At 43.3% G+C, this 26,634-nt stretch overlaps 1 protein-coding gene across 1 annotated transcript in view; it reads right to left on the reverse strand.

Moving 5' to 3' along the window:
• LOC100766469 (FSD1-like protein) overlaps positions 1–13,387 on the reverse strand; it is a 63,928-nt gene extending 50,541 nt beyond the window's left edge. Inside the window, exon 1 of the mRNA XM_027403077.2 lies at positions 12,902–13,387. Coding sequence (XP_027258878.1) covers positions 12,902–12,916 — 15 coding nt within the window. The 5' untranslated portion in view covers positions 12,917–13,387. The remainder of the gene's footprint in view (positions 1–12,901) is intronic.
• Between the last annotated feature and the right edge of the window lie 13,247 nt (positions 13,388–26,634).

Raw genomic sequence — 26,634 nt, forward strand, 5'->3', positions numbered from 1 at the left:
TCCAGCAAGAGGAACCTGAGTTCATCTATCCTACACAAGGTAACAATGTGGAGACTTAACCAGCAGCCCAAGTTACACTGCTGGAGAGAGACAGTCGGACTCAGTTGCATTCCAAAGCCCATGCTCTCAACCACTTTGGAATATTATCTTTAAACAAGACTAATTTGTGTAATTTGGTACACCCATATGATGAATTAAATATTCTTTAATATTTGGTTTGTTACATTTTCAATGGCATAGACAATTTCTGGAACTCCATGGTGAAGACTAACATTGAACTTAAACTCTGTTCACTGTCAAGCACATATAGCAAACCATTGGGTCACTTAAAGATGCGAGACTGCACCAGAACAGAGGCAGAGGAGTCTTCAAGAGGCTGTCTTAGTCTTTGGAAAAGATGCGCCAGGTCCCAAGGGATGCAACCCAACAACAGCTTCAATAATCATGATCTGTGTGTGCTTAATAAAAACGGAAGTAAAAATGTACACAATGGTATACAAAAGGAGCAAATCTCTCAGAGCGAGAACACTCAAACTCAAATGCTTCCCTACTTTTACTTAATTTAGGAGCAAATTTTAAGAGTTTTATAGCTAGAAGTCTGGGTACAGATGCATATTGCCTTGGCTGTGTAAGCTATGAGCTCCATGGACTTTTTTCAATGAAAGGTTTGTTTGTTTTTGTTTTTTTTAAGCTCCTGTTATTTACTTAGTACAGTCAAACTAAATACTCTAATTTTTTAATCATGCCTCAGTTATAAGTCCTCTAAATCATTAAGAGTTACCCACATGCTGAAAGTGAATAGGCTGTTGTCTAACACTAGAGTTAGAGGTCAGAATGCAGCCTTTACCAACTGCAATGTTCTCATTCTTAGTCCAGCACTGTCCAACAAATAGTGTGAGCCAATAGTTAACCGCAGCAGAAAAGTAAGAGAAATAGGTGAAATTCATTTTGATATTTTACTTAACCCAACATATCTAAAATTGTATCCTTTCAAATTATAGAAAATATTCAATCAATATATTGCCGGGCATGGTAACACATATCTGTAATCCCTGCTACAGGCTTAACAATTTCGGAGGAAAAACAGAGAGCATTACTAGGGGCTGGAGAGTTGCTCAATAGTTAGGTGAACCTGTTGCTCTTTCAAGGTTTGATTCTGAGCACCCACACAGTGGTTCACAGCCATCTGTAATTCCAGTTCTAAAGGATCTGATGCCTTCTTCTGACTCAGCATGCACTAAGCAAGCATGTGGTGTACATACATATATGCTGGCAAAATACAAAGTGAATAAATCTAATTTAAAAAGGTAAGAGAGCATCTACATCTTTAAAATCCAATATGCATTTTCAGCTTCTAGAATATCTCAATTCAATTAGTCTCATGTGCCCAGAAGTGAGGCAGTACAACTTTACAAATCTATGCCATACAGGCAGGCCACAATTTCCTCAGAGTAGAAAGAGTTCAACTATTGAAACAATTGATTTGTAATTTAAAAAGATAGTCTACATGTTTCCTCAACATTTTTCTTAGATAAGTAGACACTCTTTGTATCTATATCATGCCAGCTTCTTGAACTTTAAGTTGTTGTATGGATATAAGTTGAAATGGTCAAACCAAGTTCCTTTACTACAGTTTCAGAGCTTCACTAATTTCTAAGTTTTTATTTGTGTAACTATTACCACTAGAAGATGGAAAGTATTATAAAATCATCAGCTCTCCAAAGAAATGGTGTGGATGCAGTGTTCCTCTTGGATTCCAGGAGAATCTTAGAAGCCACCACAACCAAGGGGAAAAACTAATGGTCTCTGCCAGTAAAATGCACACTGCTCATCAATGTTTTTCATTAGAGAGGAGTTTTAGGAGATCACAAAGTAAAATAGAAACTGACAAAAAAATAAGACTACACCCAGGAACAGCTGTCATGTGAATTAGCAAACTCATAGTCCCACCAAGATAATATCTATTTCGTATGCTACTGTTCAACACCTCCAAAAATAGAATCTTTAGATTAAAACTAATATTATTTTTTACCATTTCCATTCAATTCATTTGAATTTCTTGCTTATTAGAATAAGAATCAAAGACCCTTTTCAAAATGTGTTGGTCTGGGAAGGGCTACAGCAGCCTTTCGGGAAAGGTCTACCATTGTGGTGCTAGATGGCAGGAACTGCCTAAAACCAGGAAACATTTTGGGGGGATGGTCCTTAGAGGCTGGTACAGTATTTCTGGAAAACAGTCTTATCCTTTGAAGACAGAACCTCTCAATTTAACCTGAACACCAGCTCAGGGGGAAGGAAAGAAGCAGGAGCAGCTTTAGCTTACTAGTGATGCTATAACGACCTAAGGCCAGACCAGGTGGCAAAAGCTTTGCAGCCTTGGCTATGAAACACACTAAGATGTGAGATAAGACAAGCCAGCTCTATAGGGCATTGCAGCCTTTGAATGTAAGATTGCACTTATATTCAAAACTACTGTAACAGGTTTGGTGTGTTTTTAAAGACTTATTTATTTTTATGTGTATTTGAGTGTTCTGCCTGACCATAGAGGCCACTTGCCTATGGGGGCCAGAAGAGGTTGTTGGATCCCTTAGAACTGGATTTACAGTTGTAAGTTACCATGTGGGTGCTAGAGACCAAATTGTAGTCCTCTGCAAGAGCACTAAGTGTTCTTAACCACTGAGACATTTCTCCTGTCCTGTGAGGGTTCATTTTAATCATCAAATCGACACAATCTAGAGTCACCTGGAAAGGGATCTGATGAAGGTCTTAGATTAGACTGGCCTGTGGGCATGTCTGTGGAGGATTATACTGATTATATTAATTGAAGTGAGGACCCACCCAGTGTGGGAGGTACCATTCCGTGGGCAGGGTTAGCAGTAAAGAAAGTGAGCTAAGCAATAAAATAAATGATGCACTAATTCACTGCTCTCTGCTCGTGATTATGTTATGTGACAGTTGCTTCCAGTTCCTGCCACCTTGACTGGCCACAAGGACAGACCATATAGCCTGGCATTGTGGGTTCAGTAAACCCTTTTTTAAGTTGCTTTTGTCAAGATCTTTTTATGACAGCATCAGGAAAGGATTCTAATACAGTTACTGGGCATATTATAAACTGCAGCAAACATCTAGATCAATAACAGAAACCAATGTGACATTGGCAGCCAATGCAGATGAAGTGCTGCTTCTATATTCAATATCCTGAAAGTTCCCCCAGGGACAGACTGCTGAGAAAAAGGGTCCAGAGTCTCTGAATCTACCTGTCCTTTAAACTGTCTTCATGGAGAAGCTGAGTGACTGCAAAGGACTCTGGCCAACAGTTTATACTAAATGAGTCCAAGTTCCACAAGAAATATTGAGAACTAAATTATGAAGAGCACCACGGCTGCAACCATTCTGCTCCAAGAATGGAACCTGCTAAATCCATGGTGGAAACAACAGAACCTCAGAAGACCCTGGAGTGCAGTAGGACAGAAAATCAAAATACTTAAGATAAACTGCAACCATCTTCAAAATGTACTTTAAAAGTCCCTAAAGGATAATAATGTGAGCTGCTTTGGAAACTTAACCTTAGTGTGTGTACCAGACAGACAACAGTTTTCTCTAGGTGACAGAGCCCAGGGATGACGTATACACATGGATAGTATGTGACTACTCTGGAACACACACTAGGAGAGAGCAGATTGAATCTCCAGGGTTTCCATTTGTTTGTTTGTTTGTTTTTAAGGAGTTTCTAAACATATGAGACAACATGCTAGGGCAGATATAAATATGTTCTGTACTCAACTACTACAGTTGCTCTCTCCAGATATATACAATGTACTGTTTAAACAAAGGTTTTATGATAAGCCTGTGGTCTGTGGTAGTATCAAGGCTTCATGGCGAAGGAAGGCACTCATGATGAAAACTCTTCATCTACACCATGGGAGTCTATCTGCATGAAAGGTTGCCTGCAAGGATCTCAGGTTCATGTCAGATCTCAAGCATCTTGTTACCTTCCAAAAATTATGGCTATTTAGATGAAGGCCATATAAATCATTTTCAGCTTATTTAGGTAACTACATTTTTGTAAGACTTCAGGTAGTATTAAGGAAAAGTTCTAAATGATACTGGTCTGAAGACAGGCTCTGAAATGGCCATTGTGTTAGGCCTCAGCAAAGCACATAAGTCTTCCTCCAGAGATGTCTAGTCTTAGCTTCTGGGCTTGTGCATGTGGCACAGTCACCAGTACCTCAAAAGTCTATGTCATTAAAATCAAGCCTATCAATTATTTGACTGTGTTTAGAATAGCACAACTGCTAATCCAAGAAGAAAAGGGGGGTTTTATATTCTCTGGCCAAACCCAACTGCCGACATCCCCAGACCGGATCAATGTAATCTGGGATGTACAAAGTCCAAAGCACTTTCTTCAAGGGAACACAACTCATTTTTATAATCACACTGAATTGTGGAGTAAAAGCACAATCAACAGACTGCATAAATGCACAGCAACACTTTCATACTGTCAGGAGCCAAGGCCAGCTAAAACTTTTCACATCTAAATTCAGTTTATCATTTCAAGATTCTTATAAATGGGTCTGGAGAGGTGACTCAATGGTTAAGAGCACTGGCTGCTCTTACAGAGGACCTGGGTTCAATTCCCAGCACCTACATGACTGCTCGCAATTGTCTATAACTGGCATACACATGGAACACAGACACACATGCAAACAAAACACCCACACACATTTTAAACAAGAAAGAATTTTATACAGTAAGATGAAGATCCAGTAGCTTGTCCAGGACTGGAAGTTAATATGCCTCAGAGGCAGGGTTCAGATGAGAGAAATCAGTATCAGCTATTACACTGCACCATTCAATATGGAAAAGATCAGAGAGGGCCATGAGAAGGAAATCAGCACATCAAAGAGCACCAAAAACAACTAAGATTGGGCTTCAAAATTAGAGCAAAAAGAGTGGAACTGATCAAAGCAGGTTACAACATGTACTACCTACAGAGGATCAGTTCCTTCTGTTTCACACATGACTGGGGAGCACCCGTGCTTTGAGCCTAAAAGGCTGTTCTGTCATCATGGCAGAAATGTGGACAGAGGAAACCAGGAGGCCAGAGAGAGCTGGGCAAGGCTGGGGTAAGCCCCACTCACCTGAGCACTTCCTACCTAGTGTCTCCTTCAGTGTCACTGGCTGGGAAACAGCCTTTAACACAGGGCTTTCAGGAGACTGCCTGAATTCAATCATTCACCCTACATGTCATTTTGTAAGTTAAGTTGCTGTTATTCACCACTTTGAAATGGCATTGTTCTAACTTATGAGATCCAGCAACATCTGATAACTCCAATGCTAAGACTAAATTGAGCTGCATCCAATAGCAACAACAACAACAACAAAACTGCCAACTTGGGCTACTTTATCTAAAACCTACCCAGTGCAACTAACTCCTGATATTATGATGCACGGACTTCCCCTGTTTAGAACAAATGACCTCAAACCATCAGGCCCCAATTTTACCTTATATCATGAACCATTATCCATGTGCCATGATTAAGAAATATTGACATTTGGGCTTTCCCATCAGCAGCTCCTCAGACCAAGAGACTTCTGAGACAAATTCCACATTCATATTTACAACAGTTAAGATATACAAAGCTAGAATCACTGTGAATACCACAAATGCACCTGCAATTTAAGAGGCCAATCTAAACAAGCTGTTATTTAGTAAGCACTTCCAATGTCAGGAGTAATTTTTAAATCAATATAAGGGCTTTCAGCATTGTATAGTTGCAGAAAAATTTCAGAAGTTAATCTGATTTAGGTCACACAGCTATAAACCAACAGTCAACTCAAGCCTAGGCACTGTTTCATGAGCTTCAGCTTTTACATTACCACAGGCTGCTGCCACCATTGGGGGCTGGAAGAAATAGTGACAAGAGGGCTGTAGGGATGGCCCAGGGGTTAAGAGCACTGGCTGCTTTTCCAAGGATGCAGATTCAATTCCCAGCACCCACATGGCAGCTCACAACTGTCTGTAACTCCAGTTCAGGGGATATGACATCTTCATACCAACACATATACAATAAAGTTAAATAAAGTATTTAAAAATAAATAATGACAATAATCTAGTAACCAGAGCAAAGGAATCAATGAACCTAGCTGTTGCCAGAATGGTGCGTCTTGTATCACACCATACCTTGATCCTCATTTGAATTAGAGACTGGAAATTAGAAACCCTCATCTGGCAGACAAGCTAAGCCCAATTGAGCATAGCTACTGTAAACATTAACAAGAGTGTTGGGTTCAGGCATGATTCAAGAAGGTAAGAGAGGAGAAACAACATGGTCAGGAATCTGACAATCATGAAATAACTAAACTCAGTGGGCAGCTGTGAATAGTACTGAATGAAATATAGTCTCCATTGAACCAAACACTAGTAAAAGAACCAGGAGAATGGAGCATGCCTTTCTATGCTGAATTGAGTAAGCTGGGATTCAGAGGAGACGGTAGTCTCCCATCTACAAGGCAGGGCATGTGAACGTGTGAGAAACTGAAGAGGTTTTAACCATGCAGAGAATTGTTCCACTCGGGGGCGTTAGAGGTGAGATGAATGAGATGGAGCCTGCTCCATAGAGTACCAGGGGAGAGGCTAAGTAAGCAAAGCACTGTGAAATGCTTTTGAGAACAGTAGTTTTATGTTGAGCTTTCTTTAAGTCTTTATTGGAAGTACCCCATAAAGTTTTTTTCTGTCAATGAGTTAAACTACCAGGAGCAGCTGTTCAGGTCTTTGAATAGCAGTACACAGCCTACCCTTATGCCAAGAATCCCTTCTCTGGCAAGCAGCCAGGCTGCCCTCATGGTAGCTTGGCTGTTTTGGATACTTTACAATTACTCTGAGAATGCTTGGGCCACAAGTACCAAGACAAGTGAAGCCAGGACTCCTGCTACAGGAGGTCTTACTCAAGTCACAACCACTTCAGACAAACTGTCCTGCTGGCCTTGGACAGTTTTGTGCCAGGATAACAAGCCTCACTGAAATTCAGATGACCCTGCAGCTCTTTTCACTCAAGATGGAAGACAAGCACCACCTCAGTAACTTAGCTAAAGGCAACATGATTGGTGAAACTGGAAGTTGGTGCAACGACTGGCATAAATACTACCCTTCATTTGTATACCTCACCCCTCCTCATAGGTATATAACCAAGCTGTTCAGCTCACGGTTTAGCACCCTCATCTCCTGTGCTACCCATCTACTGATGATTCTTAAGTAGATGGGCTGAGATGGTAGCATGAAAAATAACAAGTAGTGGCCCTATCAGTGGAGGTGGAGTGGCTACTATTACAGCAGCAATGGCAAGAAGACAGTGACGTGTCCAGACAGCAGCAGACACAGAAGTGGAAGAAGTAAAGGCAGTAGGCAATAAAGGGTGACAGGAGTACACAGAAAGCAAAAAGGCAAGGTGGTGGCCGAAACTGCAAACACTGTTCACTCAGGCTTGCCTAAGAGTCTCTGAGCCTTGAAGGCTTGGGACCTTGACATGAGGAGCTCAAGAGCTAAAACACTAGCCACTAAGGGTACTAACATCCAAGGCACTAGACCTGGGAAAGGGGCTGGCATAAAAATGGTTGCTATTTACTACTGCTGATCTCACTAGTTGCTGCTTAGGACTGAGGTTTTTTTACTGGCCAGGGCACCGGCAATCAGCATCCCAAGGCAATAAGTCTCTCACCTGAGCACAGATAGCTAGACAGCTCAGGCTTCTAAAGCCTGGGGCTATAAATCTCTAGTTTTCAAGATTTGGAGCTATAAGCCCCTGAATCCTTTGTCTCAGCCCACAAGCCTTGGACATTCAAAGTCCCAGGCCTATGATAATAGACTTAGTACTTACCTACTCCAGATGTCCATCTGAGTGGAGCAACAAGACCCTTACTGGCATAAAAAAAAATGCTCTTACTCTAACAAGCAAACCAGAGGTCACGGAGGCACAAGGAAAACAGAGATGGAGGCACTCAAGCACTGCTGACAGTAACAACTGATACAGCCCTTCTGAAGGGCAAATGGGCAATAGCTCAAGAATTGTAAGTGGTAATTCCATTTCTTCAAATTTTTGCCAAGTAGTTTATAAAGAATGTAGGCAGAGACTTGGCTACAAGAATGTTCCTTTCAGCATTGTTTATAACCATAAAACACTGGAACCAATATAAATATCCAACAAAAATGGGTAGCAATCAAGTTTAATGAAGAATCATATTCATACAAACATATTATGCTGACTCATTATTAAACACTGTGGAATAGTAAGAAACTGGAAAATGTTCATAATATATTATATAAAGGCAATTTATAAAGCAGTATGCATAGTCTGATATCTAATATTTTAAGGTTCTATTTGCATAAAAAGGTGATCAGCAAATCAAATGCTGAATGTGTTTATCTTCCAGGTACAGGATTATAGGTGATTTTACTTTCATTTATAGCTAACATTTCCTGTAATAAACTTGTATTATTTGTATTTGTAACCTAACATAGGTTAATAGGCTGGTTATGCTAACACTTTGAAAAATAATTAACTGTATTTAAAAATAAACAATTACATATCAAAATTAATTCACTATCAGTCAACAGACATAAGTATCATATCTGCAGGTGGAGGCTGGGGAAAACAGCTGAGGCGAAAATATAGCAAAGGCTGCTGACAAATCCACCTGCTTCAAAGTATGGCCAACCCACTTCAGTGAGTGTGCAATATCCATCACTATGGCAAACATCCAATATGTGCTTGCTGCATGAATAATCCCATTTACATTCATCCAAGCATTGCAAAGAAGCATTGTATTGAAACTTAAAAAGAAAAGAAAAAGCCAGCTTCATTATCACATATTTAGAAATTTCCAAGTTCAATTAAAAAACAAAGCTATCTATATGTGAGTAAAGAGATCATGAAATTCATATGGAATTCATTTACATTGCACTTCATTGTCAACAACTCTACTTTATAGGGGTAAGATTCCCAACCCCACCCCCTCAAAAGAGAAAGAAATAAAGGAAGGAGAGATGCTTGTGCAGTATAGTGATCTTATCTGGGGCAGCAAGACAGACCAGTTGCCAGACTTTCCTCTAACTTATGGTCTGGACCAGCTATCAGTACTTCACTATACTTGACAAGTCTCTAAAACAAACAAACAAAACTGACTACTGAACAGGGCTTGTCCCTAGTAAAACTTTGTCTTAAAGATTTATTTTCTCTTTAGTTATCTGTATGTGGAGGGGGGGGCAGAGTGCACATGCATGCAGGTGATCAGAGTCTAGAAAAGGGAATTGGATCCCACAGAGTCAAAAATCTCAGGCAATTGTGAGTTACCAGATATGGGTGCTGGGAATCAAACTCTGGTCCTCTGCAAGAGCAGGAAGTGCTCTTAACTGCAAGCCATCTCTCCAGCACCTAACCGTTAGGGGCTAACATTTTAAATTTCAATTACCTTATTGTTTCAGTTTTTAGAATTCTGTATTTAGTATTTAGCTAAGAATTCAGTCCTGAAGGGGCGTAGTGAAAAAGTGTGAACTATGAAAAAACACCTGGTTTGAATCCAGACTGCCCTTTGCTAGCTGTGGCTCTGAAACCTATAAGAGAATTTTTCTGTGAGAGTTCAAGGGAGTCTGACACAGTTACTGGATGCAGAACAACACCCAATTTTCATTCTTCTTCACTTTCTTTGAGAAGCTACTTTTCTTTTCTAAATTGAGAACAAGTTACTATAGAACATGGGTCAATAGGATAGTTATGAGGATATGGGGTGGGTCTTTCAACTGTACAGCTGGTATCAGGATATAAGAGGAAACAGATAAAGATGCCAAATGCAGATCTCCCCAGTCTAGGTTTACTCTGCAGTATACAGGATACCTTTGAGTTCTTACCTAGGTAGGAAGAACATGCAGAGACCATCAGAAAAGCTGTTAACAAAGCATGCTCTTGATGATATCCTCCCTCTGTCCCTATCCTGCCACCCTCATTGCTCTAACAAGCACCTTTCCTGGAAATAGGAACCCTATGAATATCAGTGATCTGTACCAAAATGTAACTTGCACTACCAATTTCAAAAAGTACCCACGAGATACAACTGCCTTATTTATTTCAGTGCTTTCTCTGAATGTGCACACTCTGTCAGGTAAAGAAACCCTCAAGATTTTATCTCAGAACCACTTAAGGACATATTCAAAAGGTCTGAGGATCAAACAAAGCCACCTATCCATAACACATCCTGCTCACAAAAGTGTCCCAGAAACTCAAGATAAACAAAATCCCTCTGTTCATTTCTAGGAGATAATACTGCTTCTGTATCCTACAGTATGCCTTATATACCCGCACCAACTGTGCCTTCTTCCTCTACTGAAATAGAACGGCTGTTGCTAACAAAACACTGACATCCAAGTCGTTTCCACAGACAGAAAAAGCAGCTGATGAAGCTGACCTGTGTGCTGACCAGCAGCAGCTTCTGTGAAACACCCAGTTAAGTCTTTATTGTGAGACTTCTGAGTCACAACTCTCCATCCTCTAGCTATTAGTATTTCACAACCGCTTCTTGGCACCACCTGCTGGAATAATTTCTTAAAAGATACACAAGTAGAAAACACACCTTAAAGTTAAAGAAGGCTAGATGGATTTGAAAAGGAAAAGGTTATTTTGAGGCTGAGATTATGAGATTAAAAAAAGCTAACAGATAATACTGTTAGGTGGTTTTCTTGAAATGAACACATGGTCATAACTCTTAAAGAGAGTCTGTGTTTTTTTTTCTATTTTATAGATGAAGAAATGGAGACTAATGGCAAATTACCCAGGCTATTATGGTTCGTAAGCAGTATGACCAGAGAACTGGCTCTTCTTAATAACTCACAACATAAATTCCAAGGACTTCCTTGGCCAATTACAGCATGTAACTATTTTCTTTATTGACTGAGGTATCCTCTCTGCTGCCATTTTAATTTGAACATTCTCTAAGGGGGAACAGTATCTAAATCTCATGCTATGGGTATACTACTGTCTTGTGTAATAGACAGGAATATCCACCTTAGCTCATTACTATTTAAGGCAAGTCACTTATTCTACAGTAATTCATAAGAAAAAGAAGCTCAGGCTGGCAGTAGGAGTTACAAGCATTAACACTGCATATCCACTGTGAGCTGTAAAACATATTCTCTTCATTAGAAAGACTACTTGATACCTCCAATGAAATTCATCATACTTTTAATATTGAATAGTTGATTTTTAGAGTTATTCCATAAGATACATCAGCAGTTATTTAAAAAAAAAAAACAACTAATTCTTTACTGCCTCTGGGGAAACTACCCTATGGGCGCACAAATACCTTGTCTAAAATGAGAACAACCTGGTTCCATCCTTAGTTTACTGGCATGAACCTCCAACTCTTGATTCCTCAGCACCCCCTGATAAGATGATCTACATTACAACACTTTTAGTATTTTACCAAGCATGGACTATTTTAGTATGAAATATTCATAAACTTTAAAATACTGTTTTCACAATGGAATATTTTATCCAGTTTTTATAATACTATACAATTTTCTCCCTTCTAGGGGATGGATGATGAAAGAGACTGGTTGGTGACTTGCTCTGTGCACACAGCTAGAAAATACACTGTACCCTGCAACTCACCTTTCTGGATTCCCAAGTCACTTGCTCTTCGGTTTGACCTTTGCTAAGGTCCATTCAAATACCACATGTCTGTCCTCTAATAAGGTGTAGGATATCTCATAAGCTTAGGTGGAGAATGTTTTAAATTTATACATATTCAAAATGCATTCAACTTTTAATGTGTTCTAATAATATCTTTAAAAGATATCACAGTAATAGTTCCGGAGATGATAACTGGATACATCCAAATGGGTTTCGAGACAACCACACACAATGGAATCATGTACATTTCTGCTAAATACTACAACAGTAAATGCTTGGTGCATCATACAATTCATGCCCCACACCCCCAGCACATCCTCAAGAAGGTGAATCCAGTTCAAAATCACACAGTTTGTTCTATAAGCCTTTTCTGCATTTTCGATTCAATAATAAAAAAAGAATGGCCTCTTACATGTGCCCTTATTTTCCCTGCTACATTATTAATAACACTTCTTTTTTTCTTTCCTATACCGGAGTATAATGCAATTACACTATAACGTAACAAAGAGAGTGGGATGGCTTATTTTTTTTTCTATACAGAGATTACGACTGAGTGTTAAAATTTCAATTGCAATTGTACTCAATACACTGGCTATATACTTCAAATATTTTACTTAATCAAAAAGGCTACTCTGTAGATCTTTCCTTAACTTGTTCTCAAAGTGTTAAACATTCCACAAGACCACTGGGTGGGTTACTGTGACCATCTACACCCACTGGCGGACGAGGGTGGGGCAGCTGACAACTGTCTTTTTCCTCAATTAGGCATACACTGAGATCTGCTTATAAATAAGCCACGAGTAAGGCAGTGGGCAGCGGTACAAAGGAGATTCGGTCCCCGGACCATGTTGAAGACTCGGTGGAAGAAAAAGGACACCAACTCGGGCGCCAGCGGGGAGGCTCCCACGCGAGACTGAGCCACGGTCCTCTCGCCAGCCGAGGACAGACCCACCCTTGGAGCACGCTGCGGGCTGCGGGAAGAAAAGGGCCTAGCGTCCGCGGCGGGGACCTCGGTGCGGCTGGTGGTTTCCTCCCTGCGGTCCCCGCCCGGAGCCAAGTGCTGGGCAGAGATCGGACTGAGTCACCGGCGCGGGGCCCGCATCCCGCGGGTCCTCAGGTCGGGTCGGGTCGGCTCGGGTGGGTCCCAGGCCCGGCCTCGCCCTCCGCCGCCGAGCCCCGCGCGCCCCGCCCACCCACCCACCCGGGCGGGCCCCACTTACTTTCTGCGAGTCCATGGCGAGGGACTAAGCCCTTCGGGCGGAACCTGTTACCGAAACCAAGTATTGAACCTGAGGAGCCTTCGAGACCCGCAACCTCGGCCTCCGCCTGCCCGGTCCCGTCCCGCAGAGGTCCCGCCCGTCCGCGCCCAGCCCGCGCGCGCCCCGCTGCCGAGCCGCGGTTGCCAGGGTGAAAGGGCGGCTCGCGGGAGGGAGGGGTGCGAGCGCGCCACGCATGCGCAAGCGTGCGCTGGGCATCGGCACCAGCGGAGGATAGAACGCTGCCAATCTGCCTGTTCCTTCCTTCTACAGCTGCCTCTTTCCTGGCATCCCTTTTCCTGTAGTATCGCTGCGATCTTTGCAATGAGCCATTGGGAACCCAGGCCTGTGCGGAGGGTCCAGGAGCTAGCTCTGCCCAGGATGCTTCACGCACCTACAGCATCTCTCCACTTAGCCTGGGAGGGGCGGGAGGAAATACTCTGGGGTGGAGAAGCAGCGGAAATGTGCGGAAAGGTCTTGAGCAGACATGGTGGAAACCTGAAAGGGCCCCAGGACAAGGGGTAGGAGGAAGTTACAGAAACGTGGGTATGGGACTATATGGACTTTGTGGCCTGGCTATCCTTGCTCCCCTCGCACCTCGTGAGCAAGTCTTTCTCTGTGATCCTGTGTCATCTATGAAATAATAATAAATAATAATGATAGTAAAGGAATGCAGACCTTGCCAAGGACTGTGCAGATTAAATACTGTGTCTGAACTGCTCAGGACACAGTGCCAGAGTAAATGATAGTGGGACAGCAAATTAGAATCTTCTTAGGATAGCCGGAGCAGGCAATGAAGATTCTAGAAAGCTTGGGGTGAAGACAGCAGGCTTGGAAAGTTTCTCCAGAGAGACAAGCTTCATCTCCATTTAAGGTAACTCTAGAAAAAAATTCATCTGGGCGTTCACATACTAAAGGAATAAAGGAGAAATGAATATCGAGTTTTAGGTAGCAGTTCTGTGGTTCTACACAAATCGTCAGTGAAAAGGCCTGGTTCTCAGAGAGTTTCCAGTTTAATTTGAAAATGACAACAAGAATCCATGAGGCTGTTAGAAAGGAAAGTTTATAAGAGAATCAGGGAGAGAGAGGGAGATGGGTCTGTATGGTAAGACTGAAGACTAGAGTTAATATACCCAGAACCTAGTAGCCACATAAAAGCCAAGAGACCACCGACACACAGGTGTCCCTGCTCATGTGCCCACAGGCTGGAATACACCAACACACAGCACACTCATACAAATGCAAAAAAAAAAAAATTAACAAAGGAGGAAATTTCACGAGGTAAATGGAAGAAACAAAGTAAACAAAAAAATTTACATGGAGTTAGTTAATGGACTCAGAATAAGTAGGGTTCAGTTTGCTGACATTACTTAGCAATGACCTAGGTAAGAGTTATGAAAGGGTTTGCGGAAGAATATCTATTCAGAAGAACAGTAAGAAGCAAGGCCTTGAAGAGGCAGGAGCTGCTTTCAAGAAATCATACTTACATGTCTTTCCAACTATATTGTGATTTCTTAAGACCTAAACTTCTTTTTATCATACCTGTATCCCCACCCCAGCACAGGCCAGGCAACACTCAAAGACCCTTTCTTAACTGAACAGAAATGTATAGAAAGGGATAAAAGATACAAAGGGAAACAATGATTTCATTCAAGCTAGGTAGACAATGCTTGGAAGCCTGGGACTGAGGAGAAGGGGTGGCATGCAGTCCTTCAGAGAAGCCCCCTCTTGGTATCAAGGGAAGGGAATCTACTATCCACATTCCCTGTCCCCAGTTATGTGAGGAGTAGTGGCAGAAGCCAGTATCTACCCATTAACCCAATGCTGGTGGCTCCAAGGGCGACTCTGAACACCAAAGCTGAGTCATTTTCTAGGTGTGAGAAATGTAGCCTGCAGATGGTAGGACATCAGAGGTCAAACCACTGACTGCCCTTGGTTGACATCATGGATCCATCACCAAGGGAAGGAAAGAGCATTTGTTTGGTCTCATCTCCAAAGCTTCACCTCAGTCCTACCATAGGGGAGCCCCTAGGCACTTTTGAGTGACAGGCACTACCAAAGGAGCACTAAAGAGGGTTTTGGAGACAAAAGTCGCCCTGAAATGTGATCACCAGACTGTCACACCCTAGGAGCTCATTTCTGGCTTCTTGCCCCAGTTTCTGTAGCTCTTTCCCTTCAGGCCAGCCAAGCAGCCTGTGGATTTTGACAACAGCTGTACCCATCTGACTTCTGCCCTCAGCGGATCTCTGGTCTCCCTTGTCTGGCTTCCCAGCACAGCTTACCCAGGACCATCTGCTGACTCATTCTCAGTGACCAGTTCCTTAGTGCTGTGATTTGTCTCCCTCCAGTCTACATAGTCCTTTCCCTACAGTTCCCTCACCAAGCTGGAACAGAAAAGTCTACAAACTCAGCCACTCACTGTGGCTTTGCACTACAGGCCTTTGGTGTAATTATGTTTGCATAGCAAATCTAATTAGGAAATATTTTAAAGTAGCTTTATTTGAAAGCAGTTGTTCTTAAAACTTGACCCCAGGACTAACTGCCTCAGCATTATCTGATAACTTCTTAGAAATGCAAATTCTCAGGCCTTATCCTCAGCTCCAATGAAACAGAAACTCTAGGGCCAGGGCCAGTAATCTGTTTTAACAAGTCCTCCAGATGGTACTAATGCATACTGACACCTGTGAACCACTGAGGTGAGAGGAAGGATATTGCTCTGTAAAGGGGGGAGGGGCAGGAGAAGGCTCAGCAGTTAAGAGCATTGACTGTTCTTCCAAAGGACCTCAGTTCTGTTCCCAACATCCATAGGCAGCTCACAACCGTTGGTAACTCCAGTTCTAGGTGATCTGATGCCCAAGGGCACCAGGCACGTAGTGCACGTGCATACATATAGGCAAAAGACACATATAAAATAGTAATAGAAAGTTTTAAAAGTAAAAAATGTTGGTTCTGATAACTTAGTTGGTAAAATGCTTGCCACCCAAGCATGAGGAAAGTGCTGGGAGTGGTGGCATGTCTGTAATCCTAGCACTTGGGAGAGATAAGACGATACCAGAGACTCACCAGCCAACCCGCCTAGCCTAATCAGCGAGCTCCAGAGTCAGTAACTGAAGAGCAATTGAGTAAGATGCCTGATATCAACCTGTGGTGTCCCAATGCATGAGTACACAAATGTCCATGTTCCTGTACATACATGTTACACACAAACATGATACACACACATAAAAGGTGTAGCAATATATATTGTGTTGGGGGATATTATTTTAAGGTGTGTGACTTTTGATAACACTGCAGCTGTTTAACTCTGTGAAGCTGTGTTACTGTGCCTGTCTAAAACACCTGGTGACCCTAATAAAGAGCTGAATGGCCAATAGTGAGGCAGGAGCAAGGATAGGCGAGGCTGGCAAGCAGAGAGTATACATAGAAGAAAAGCCATGGACTAGGAGAGCAGCAAGAGAACAAGGAGAAGATGTTCAGGGGCCAGCCACCCAGTCAGCCACAGATTAAGAAGGAAAGTTATATATACAGAAGTAAGAAAGATAAAAGTCCAGAAAGGAAAAGTAGATGAGTTAATTTAAGATAAGAAAAGCTGGCTAGAAACAAGCTAAGCTAGGGCCAGGCACTCCTAATTAACAATAAGCTTCAATGTATGATTTATTTGGGAGCTGGGTGGTGGGTCCTCCAAAAAGCCAAAAGAGTAAAAACATTACAGCAAAAATATTGTTTCCAAAGTTGAGTTTGTGGTTCTGAAAGATGCTCATCTATCTAGTCATGGTTATTTGATTGACGTTTCTGGCCTTTGCTAACTTGCTTGCTTTCTGATTAGACCCCAAGTCTAATCAGGGTTGACATTGTAATGTCCAGTAAAACTGTCCCACTCCAAACTAGGTTCTTTGTCCTCTCTGTGAGATGCTAGGCACTCCCCTTAGACCTGAGCTTCCTCACAAGTTCTGGGGAAAAAAATACCTTCATTTCCATGTCTCTAATCTCTCTTCATTTCCATGGCTTGTCCCTTTGAAGATCAGTCTAGCTGGGTCTACAGGCACCAGCAGCTATCTACATTTGCATTCTGATGCTGCTGTTTGCCAACTCTACTGTCATCAACAAGCCCTGATCTTCACTAATGATCCATTTCCTAGTGCATAGCATAGTTGGGTTTAGTGGGGATTAAAGGAAACTATGTATGAAAAATGTTTGGCTTAGTAGACTTGTAACTGGTGGTAGCTGCTATTATTACTGCTCTACACAGCATGTCCTTCAGGACTATTCTTGCAGTTATTTCTCCATTCATGTCTCAGAGCCTTAGAATGGTTTCCTCTCCAACTCCCCTGTTCTCTGCTCTGCCTGTTTTTTCCTGATACCCATCTATAGTGAGGTGCTGCTCTTTGTTGAAGTCCCAAATGTTCACCCATCACTCCCTGATCAAACATGATGCAGGTTTCCACTTTTACAACCCAGCCCCATAAGACAAGCCTCTGTAAGCTTCCACCTCTTCACCTATAAAACAGGGATCACAGCATCAGCACCAGCTGATGAGTAGCTTACATGAAATAATTCAGTCAAGTGATTAGCTGTTATTGTGCCCAAGTTGCAAAGATCCCCAAAGAGACCAGGGAGACTGACCTGAGGTTTATTGATTGTTCTATCCTATCTAGGGAGGGACGCCATCTAGCAAGCTGACACAGCAGCCTCCAGAGGGGGTAGAGTTCCCTGTCTAATGCTAGGTTTTAAAGACAAAAGCTACAGGATTACATCAGTAGGTACGGGTTGGTTTCTGATTGGTTGACATTCGGGAACAACTAGGAGAATTTCTTAAAGTCATATTTTGGCATGAAATACCTGTGTACCAATTATTTTCATTGGTCAGTGCTGAGAGAGAACATTTTGTGGTTTCTATATCTTTGTCTTGTTACTTACAGGTGGCCTGTTGTACATAGATACCAATAGTTTTCAGAACTGTATCCTGGAGATTACAGGAGAGGTTTTGGTCTCCCCTAGAGTTTCATTTGTGGCTGAACAGTTCCCAGGAACCAAGTACCTAGGAGGCTAGGGTGGGGGGATGTCTGGAGTTTCTTTGTGTTCAGTTTTGGCTCTAGGCTCCTGGAGGCCAAACGATCTGGAGTTTCCTTATGTCAGAGGCCTATGTTTCTTTTCTGTAGCCTGTTATGGATGCTAAAGCAGGGGCTGAGTGAGGGTCTGGTCCCTTCATTGCTAGAAGTGAAGCCTTTGAGTTTAGTATACCCCTTTCACTGTGTCTGATGTGTGATAAACAACCAAAAAGCATTTGTGCTTGTCACTACTTCTCAATCACAGAAACCTAATTGTGTGCTTCCTGTCCCCTTCTGACTCAAATACAGATTCGCCCCAAAGTGTTGGAAGCTCTAGGCTATCTTCAAGCGACACCAGCTCCTATAAAAGAGAAGTTGGCTATGCCCTGGAGCAGGCTGGTGCTCAGTGGAGTGGCCTAGCTCATACTTAGAGAGCTCTAAGCCACACAGGAAGCAGCAGACTCAAACCTGAATGGTGAAGAATCAAAACCAATTGCAGCACAATTCAAGTACCAGATCATATTTAGCTTTAAAGGAAAAACTCAGCATGGAAACAATCATTGACTTTGTCTCCTGGGAGCTGGTCCACAGCAGATGTCTTGTTTTCTAGTATCCCACTGGTAGAATCCCACCCAGCTGCTGGAAACTACAGGAAGACAGGAGGTTTCCTCTCAACAAAATGTCTAAAGCAGTGGTGTGCTGTGGCCCTTTAATAACAGTTCCTCGTGCTGTGGTAACATTTGAATTAAACCCTCAAGGCTCAGGGAACATTGTGGGAGAGAACTGGTAAGGATATAATGTAGGGCACATGAGCCAGTCAAATATGGTGCTGAGGGGAAGTCAACTCAGGAGTCCTGAGTTGTTTACAAAAAGATGATTTGTTGCCTAGATGGAACAGCTCATGTTCACGAGGTAAAGCATAGGGAGCCCACATGCGTGATATGCTGACCTTTGATACCATTGGTTGGCTGTTTTCCCAACTCTGGTTTTTTTTTTGCTTTAAAAGATACTTGCTGTGGGACAATAAATGAGTTCCTGCTTGACTAGACTCCCTGTTGTGTCTGATTGTCTCTGGGATCCTGGGAGGTTGGGGAACGAGGGGAACAGCACACTTACCTTTCCTCAGACCCAGCTTAGCCTTCTCTGGTTGGGCTAAGACCCTGCATCTGGCACCCAATGTGGGGCACGAAGAACCTAAGTCTTGGCAAGGCTAAGTGGTATCTCAGGGTAAGTGAAATCCTTAGTATGGGTAACTCTATTTTCAGTAAGAAGGGTGAAGGGGAAGGACCAGAGTGGTTCACCAAAGATGAGGCAGAGGAGGAATGGGCTGAACTATCTACCCCAGATAATTCCAGACCCCTGCCTTACCCTCCCAGGAGCAAGGAGGTTGGGTCCCCCTATACCGTCCTCAGGGAAAATCCACAGGACCTGGACTCCTGTGATCAACTGGACAACGGCAGGTCGAGACCTGGAGGCCCGGTTTATGTGGAGGCCTACCCAATCAAGGTAGGGTGGGGAGGATGCAACTAGCCCCCCCCAATCCTACCTGGTGAACTTGGACCCCCGGCCCCGGCAGGCCTCTAGACTGGTATCCTTGGGAGGCCAAGGATCTTAAAGAGCTCCACAAAACTGTGGTGGAAGATGGCCCTAATTCCCCTTGGGCACAGACCCTGTTGCAGGACATCACCTACCATCTGTGCATCCCCAATGACTGGCTGGATGTGGCTAAGGCAGACCTCCTCCCTAGTTCTCAGTTTATCAAATGGTGTGCTTTTTGTAAGGAGGAATGTAGGGTACAAGCTGAGGCAAATAGGCAAGTTAACCCCACCATCCCTATTACCTATTCTATGCTGTCAGAAACATGAGCAGGTTACTCTGTTGTGGTTCATCAAGCAGAGATCCCTGCACCATATTGGAATCAGGTGAGGCAGGCTGGGTTGAACGCCTGGGCTAAACTGGATAATGGGCCTACTGAGTCCCATTATCCTGCTAGGGTGAGGCAGAAGCCTGGTGAGCCTTTGCCAGAGTTTGTAGACCAGGCCCAACAGACTGTTCTGTGCAAGCTGCCACCCGGAGACCTCAGAGAATAATTTATCAAACTGCTGGTATGGGAAGGGATGAATGGGGACCATAGAATGGCCTGTGCAAGATTAAAAGACAGTTCTCTGAGCAGATGGGTGGTAGCCTTCCAAGATGTAAGTAACCAGAAACACTAATCTCAGTCTCTGGCCCTGACCTTACAGGCACAGACAACCACCGTGACAGAGGCCATCAGCCAGGCACTGGCAACCCAGGGTCAAGGGTTCTTGAGGCTGCTGGGAAAAGGACATGCTTTAGATGTGGTCAGGAGGGGCATTTTAAAAGAGAATGTCCTCAACACCTCCCACCCCCGATAACAGGCCAGGAGGGGCTAAGCCCCCCTCCACCCCATGCCCTCGGTGCAGGAAGGGATACCATTGGAAGAAGGATTGTAGATCAAAATTTGACCTGGAGGGGAAGCCTTTAACCTAGAGAGGGGCAGCCTCCAGCCCCATTAAAAAAGGAAGAAAGCCTCTCTAAAGGTAGGATTGGGGGGTTTTATACCCCACAAACACAAGCCTACTGGACTGTCTCCTTGATTGAAGGACTTTGTCCAAAAAATGACCGTTTTTATAGGAGGTAAGAAGTTTCACTGGTAGACACAGGGGCAGACAGGACAATACTCCAGGAGGAGGAAATACCTTCTTCCTGGGAACTTGCACCTCAGCCCTTGGTTTTGGGGGTGGGAGGAAACTCCCAATCAAGAGAAACAGTGGCCTTAATGTGCTGAACCAGCCCAGATGGGGACCAAGGACAGAAATGCCCCTTTGTGGTCAAAGGCCTCACTGCCATTTCAGATAAATGAAAGGATGGAACTAGTGCCCCCCTTAAGGGGCATGACCTGGACCCCTGCTATTCCCGAAGAATATACATTTATGGTAATTGTTATTAAGTATTGCTTCTTATATGTACCACTATAACTGACATGCTAGGCCAAATGGACGCTATTGTGACCACAGATCATTGAGCTTTTTATGAGGATATCCTGGAAGAGAAAGAGACACAAAGGGGGAGGGTATGACCTAAAGGGGGTCACAGAGAAGGATTTTTTTCAACCTCCAATACTACAGGGGGGATCCTGAGAGGTCTATCTGGGCGTACCCTCAATCATAAGGGCCACTGTCCCGTGAGTGCTGCCTATCAGATGGGCACCAGGAAAATCCATATGGGTGGAGCAGTGGCTGCTGTCTAAACCTAAGCTGCTAGGCCTCCATCAGCTAGCGGATGAACAATTAAGGCTGGGACATATCCACCCTTCTACGAGCCCATGGAACACCCCGGTGTTTGTAATTCAAAAGGTGTCCGGGGCTTGGTACATGCTCCAACATTTGAGCAAGATAAATGAAAGGATGGAACTAGTGCCCCCCCTTAAGGGGCATGCCCTGGACCCCTACTATTCCCACAGAATATACATTTATGGTAATTGTTTTTAAGTATTGCTTCTTATATGTGATAAGGACTGTGATAAATTCGCCTTCTCTGTTCCTTTACTTAATTATTCCAAACCTGATCAATGTTTTAAATGGGCAGTGCCACCACAAGGAATGGCTAATAGCCAGGCTTTCTGTCAACAGTATCTTGCTACTCTCTTAAGGCCTATGCTAAAGTCAAAGAATTCAATAATATATGCTTATATGGATGATTTAATTTTGGGAATCAGCATCCAGCATATCTGGAGGGCTTTGTGACACAGGTGCTCCAATTGTTTAAAAAAGGGGGCTTTACTGTTGCCCCAGAAAAGGTCCCAAAGGTGCCCCCCTTCAAATTACTCAGGTCACACCTCACACTGACACAGACTAGCCCACTTCAGCCTGTTTTGGAGGTGCCTGAATCTATGACCTTGATCCAGCTCCAGTGCTTACTGGGGGAGATTAATTGGCTGACATCGTGAGTGTCAATCCCCACAGAAGACCTAGTAACCCTGCACACCCTGCTAAAGGACAAGGCACCTCATGATAGTATAACTATGACAAATGAAGACTGTGAGATGCTTCTTGTCTTTCAGAAGGTCTTGTACAAATGCTCTCTAAGGAGTTATTTGGTGATTAGGTCCTTGTCTCTCTGGCTGTTTTCTGGAGCCTCCCTGATTATAGTAGTTCTAACCCAGGATGGGGAGCCGTTGGAATGGATCCACACATCTTTGGTTGGAATATCCTGGGTCTACTCTCAGGCAGATCAGCTCGCTGACACCATCATAAAGGGCAGGACCCAGAACCAGAGACAGTATGGGCTAGACCCCCATACCATTGTCTTCCCTTTCTGGGTGGCAGATGTTGAATGACTTGCTCAGGGTAACACCCACATTGCTCTCTCCTTAGAACGATTTATGGGGAGTACTGATTGCCACTATGGGCCATCCAAATGGGCTCCTCTTTTACAGAGACTCCCCCTTAAGATGCCTTTCTTGTTTCCATCCAAGCCCATCCCAGAAGCCATTTACATCTTCACTGATGAGGGCTGAACGGACTCTGCCTATGTTGCCTTTAAGGGATACCAAGCAACACCAAAGATTTCAACCCTGCCAAGGTTCTGCCCAATATAAGGAAATGCTGACTGTGACGCTGGCATTACAGGACATCTCCGAGCCCTGCAATCTTTTTTCAGATAGTCTCTATGTGGTTAACTTACTTCTCCATATCCCACAAGCACACATTTGGTTAGATAATAACCCTATATCCCTCCTCATAGTGGCTCTTAAGGCCCTTCTAAAGGGTTGACAGGCAAATGTGGTACATGTATTCAATGGAGTACTACTCAGCTGAAAAAAAAACAATGGAATATTGAAATCTGCAGGAAAATGGATGGAACTGGAAGAAACCATCCTAAGTGAGGTAACCCAGTCATGGAAAGGCAAACATGGTATGTACTCACTCGTATATGGATATTAGACATAGAGCAAAGGATTACCAGTCTACAATCCACAACTCCAGAAAAGCGAGGAAACAAGGAGGACTGTAAGAGAGGCGTACATGGTCCCCCAGTGAAGCAAAAAAAGAACAAGAGCCCCTGAACCAATTGGGAGCATGGGGGAGGGAGAAGGGAGGAAGGAGGGGAGAAGGAAAAAGGGGAGGAGAACATGAGGGATCAGGAAGATTGAGGGGGAGAGGAATAGAGGAGAACAAGAAGAGACCCATTAATAGAGGGAGCCACTACAGATTTAATGTGAAATCTGGCACTAGGGAATTGTAGAGATCCACAAGGATGACATCAACTAGGAACCTAAGCAATAGTGGAGAGGCTACCTGAAATGTCCTTCCCCTATAATGAGAATGATGATTACCCTAAATGCCATCCTAGAGCATTCATCTAGTAGTTGATGGAAGCAGAAGCAGAGATCCACAGCTAAGCACTGAGCCAAACTCCTGGAATCGACCTTCAGAGATGGAGGAGTGGCCAACAAAGGGGTCAAGACCACGCTGGGAAAACCCACAGTAACAGCTGACCTGAGCAAGTGGAAACTCATGGACCCCAGTCTGACAGCTGGGGAACCAACATAGGACCAAACCAGGCCCCCTGAACGTGAGTGTCAGCTAGAAACACTGGGCAGTCTATGGGGCCTCTGGCAGTGGAACCAGGATGTATCCCTAGTGCACAAACAGACTTCAAGAGCCCATTTCCCACTGGAAGGATATTCTCTTAGCCTAGATACACAGGGGAGGGCCTAGACCCTGCCCCAAATGACTTGACAGATTTTGATGATCTCTCATGGAAGGTTTCGTGCTCCCTGGGGAGTGGATAGGGGATGGGATGGGGAGGTTGGAGGGGGACATGGGAGGATGGGAGGGAGAGGGAACTGGGATTGATATGTAAAATAAGATCATTTCTAATTTAAATAAAATTTATAAATAAAATAAATCATAAGGAACACTAGAAAAAAAAAGTTCTCTGGATTTCTTCTCCTTAGCCCACCCCACACCCATAAAGTCCACTGCAAAAGATCCTGCTATCTCCTGGAACAGAGATTACTAGCTTAAAAACTCTATTTAGTTGTTTCTGTGTCACAATACTTTCTCTGTGTGCATTGGTATGTTTTACACTAGGCACTGGGGATGAAGCTTGGAAAGCACATGTGTTTTCAGTGTACCCTGGGCTGGCCCTGGACACACTTCTGGAGTCATGTTCAGGGAATGACTATGAACAAAGCCAATTATCTTCCCACCCATCACTTCTTGAAAGGAAATCTCCTCAAGTTGCTCCTGTCAGTTCTCTCTAGCACAAAGGGAAGTAAGGGCATTGCTCAGCTCCCACTCCCTCTGAGGATATTCTGAAATGGCTCGAGCCAGGTAGAGCCTAGGGACATAAAATGCCACCATTCATTACTGATTGTACTTATTGGTTAGGCACCCAAACCCCAGTGTCCCACTATCTGAAACAAAACCCAGCTTGCAAGCACTAGCTGTGTGGCCAGGACAGTTTTGTATCCTTTCTATATCCCCACTTTCTCATTTGGAGGCTGAATGTATTAACAGCATCTCCTTGATAGGTAAGGCATTTAGACTGATTCTTAACACATAGAAAATACATAATTCAGATCACCTACATGGTATTATTTCCTAAAAGAAACCATTTTCCTAAGTACCACCCCAGAGAATGGTGTCTGAGTCCTTTGGTACTGCAGGTTTGTTTGTCAGTTTAGGAAGACAATGTGTTATCCCTTCCTGGGAAAAGACCCTCCTGAGATACCTTTCTCATTCTGAAAGTCAATATGCACTTTTCCGTGACAGAATACTTGAATCAGGAAGAAAGAAAGGCTTGGAAGGTGGGACATATGGCAGGGAAGAATAATCCTTGATTGGAAAATCTAGTGCACAGGGCAGTGGTGGCCCAAGCTTTTGATCCCAGCACTTGGGACGCAGAGACAGGTGGATTCAAGACCAGTCAGGTCTACAACGTGAGTTTCAGGACAGGCAGGGCTATTACACAGAGAAACGTTGTCTCCAAAAACAAAAAAGGAAAAGAGAAAAGAAAGGAGGGGAGGGAGGGAGAAAGAAAGAAAGAAGGAAAGGAAGAGAGAAGGAAAAAAGGAAGGAAAGGAAGAGAGAGGGAGAGAAAGAAAGAAAGAAAGAAAGAAAGAAAGAAAGAAAGAAAGAAAGAGAAAGAAAGAAAGAAAGAAAGAAAGAAGAAAAGAAAGTCTAATGCATCTCTCCATTGGATGGGCTGCACCATGACCTATCAGCAGACTTAAAGGGAAGACAGGATCCTGACTATGCTAGGGACACAGGCTGAGCACAGTAGGAAATGGTGGAAAGAACAATTCCATGAGAACCACGACTGGAGAGAGGACCCTTTAATGCTGCAATGCTGGGGAAGGGCTAGGAAAACTTTAGGGCATATAGGAGGTGGAATATTCTACAGCCATGAAAACTTACCTCTGTGAAAAATATATAACCATGTGAAAGAAAGCTTGTATGGTAAAATTTTAAAATAGATTTTTTAATAAACTGATTGAATAACATCTGTAAAAAAGTAATTAATACATCTGTTTCTTGTGGCTCAGGAAATGCCGTGGCATCTATGAAAGCAAAGCCTGTTAGGAAATATAACACTGTCACAGGCTGAATACTTATATTCTGACTCAAAGCCATTTGTTAAAAATTCTGCTTCCCAAAGTGATGACATTAGGAGTTGGGGCTGTTGGTCTATGACAGTCCTCATGAGTGAGATGAGAGAGAGAGAGAGAGAGAGAGAGAGAGAGAGAGAGAGAGAGAGAGAGAGAGAGAGATCCGTGTCCTTTATAACATGCGAGGACACGTGGGAAACTAGAAAACAGTTCTTAAGCAGACACTAAAGCTACTGCCAGCTCATTGATCTTGTATTTCCTAGTGTTACAAACTGGGGAAACTGGTTCTGTTGTTTATAAGGTTCACAGTCTGGTATTTTGTTACAGTAGTTTGAACAGACTAAGATCAATACCTACAAGTATTATGTATTTTGCTTTCTTTCTGCTTCCATGAACATGAATCAAAGACAAATAAATTAGCTTTGAAATATTCATTCAAATTTAGAATGGTTTCGTCGTGGCTTAAAAACAAAAGGAGATGGGAAGAGAGAGATTACTAGAAATTCAATAGTCTTGGTTTCTGAATTCCACGTCATGGTGCTGGGACTGGAGTATGTTACATATGGGACTTGACATGCAGGCCTGTGAACTGATATCTTAGGACCTCCATTAGCAAGAATAGGAAGGACATGAGTGGGAGAATTCTGGGGTGAGGAGTTTACTGGGGTCCCAGAGACACCGTCCTCACTCTTCTGCCCCCTGCCTATCTTCGACAGTTATATTACTACAGGCCCACAATCCCTGCCCATCACTGCCATATCCGCCACATGCCATCATTAGACCACAGTGATTATGTAGGTATTATCCAGCCTTAATATTTCAGTCGAGGAAAAATATAATAAACTGTCTTAATGAAAACTGTGGACTTCCTTCCAAAGTCATCCAAGCCAGGGGTCACAAACTTTCCTGGGAGGACCATATTGTCCATATTTTGGGCACTGAGGATCATAGTGTCTTTGACAGTTATGTAACTCTGCCATTACAGAAAGAAAGGAGTCATAGACAATATA

This window comes from Cricetulus griseus, chromosome 2, assembly GCF_003668045.3.
Source record: "Cricetulus griseus strain 17A/GY chromosome 2, alternate assembly CriGri-PICRH-1.0, whole genome shotgun sequence".
NCBI lineage: Eukaryota > Metazoa > Chordata > Mammalia > Rodentia > Cricetidae > Cricetulus > Cricetulus griseus.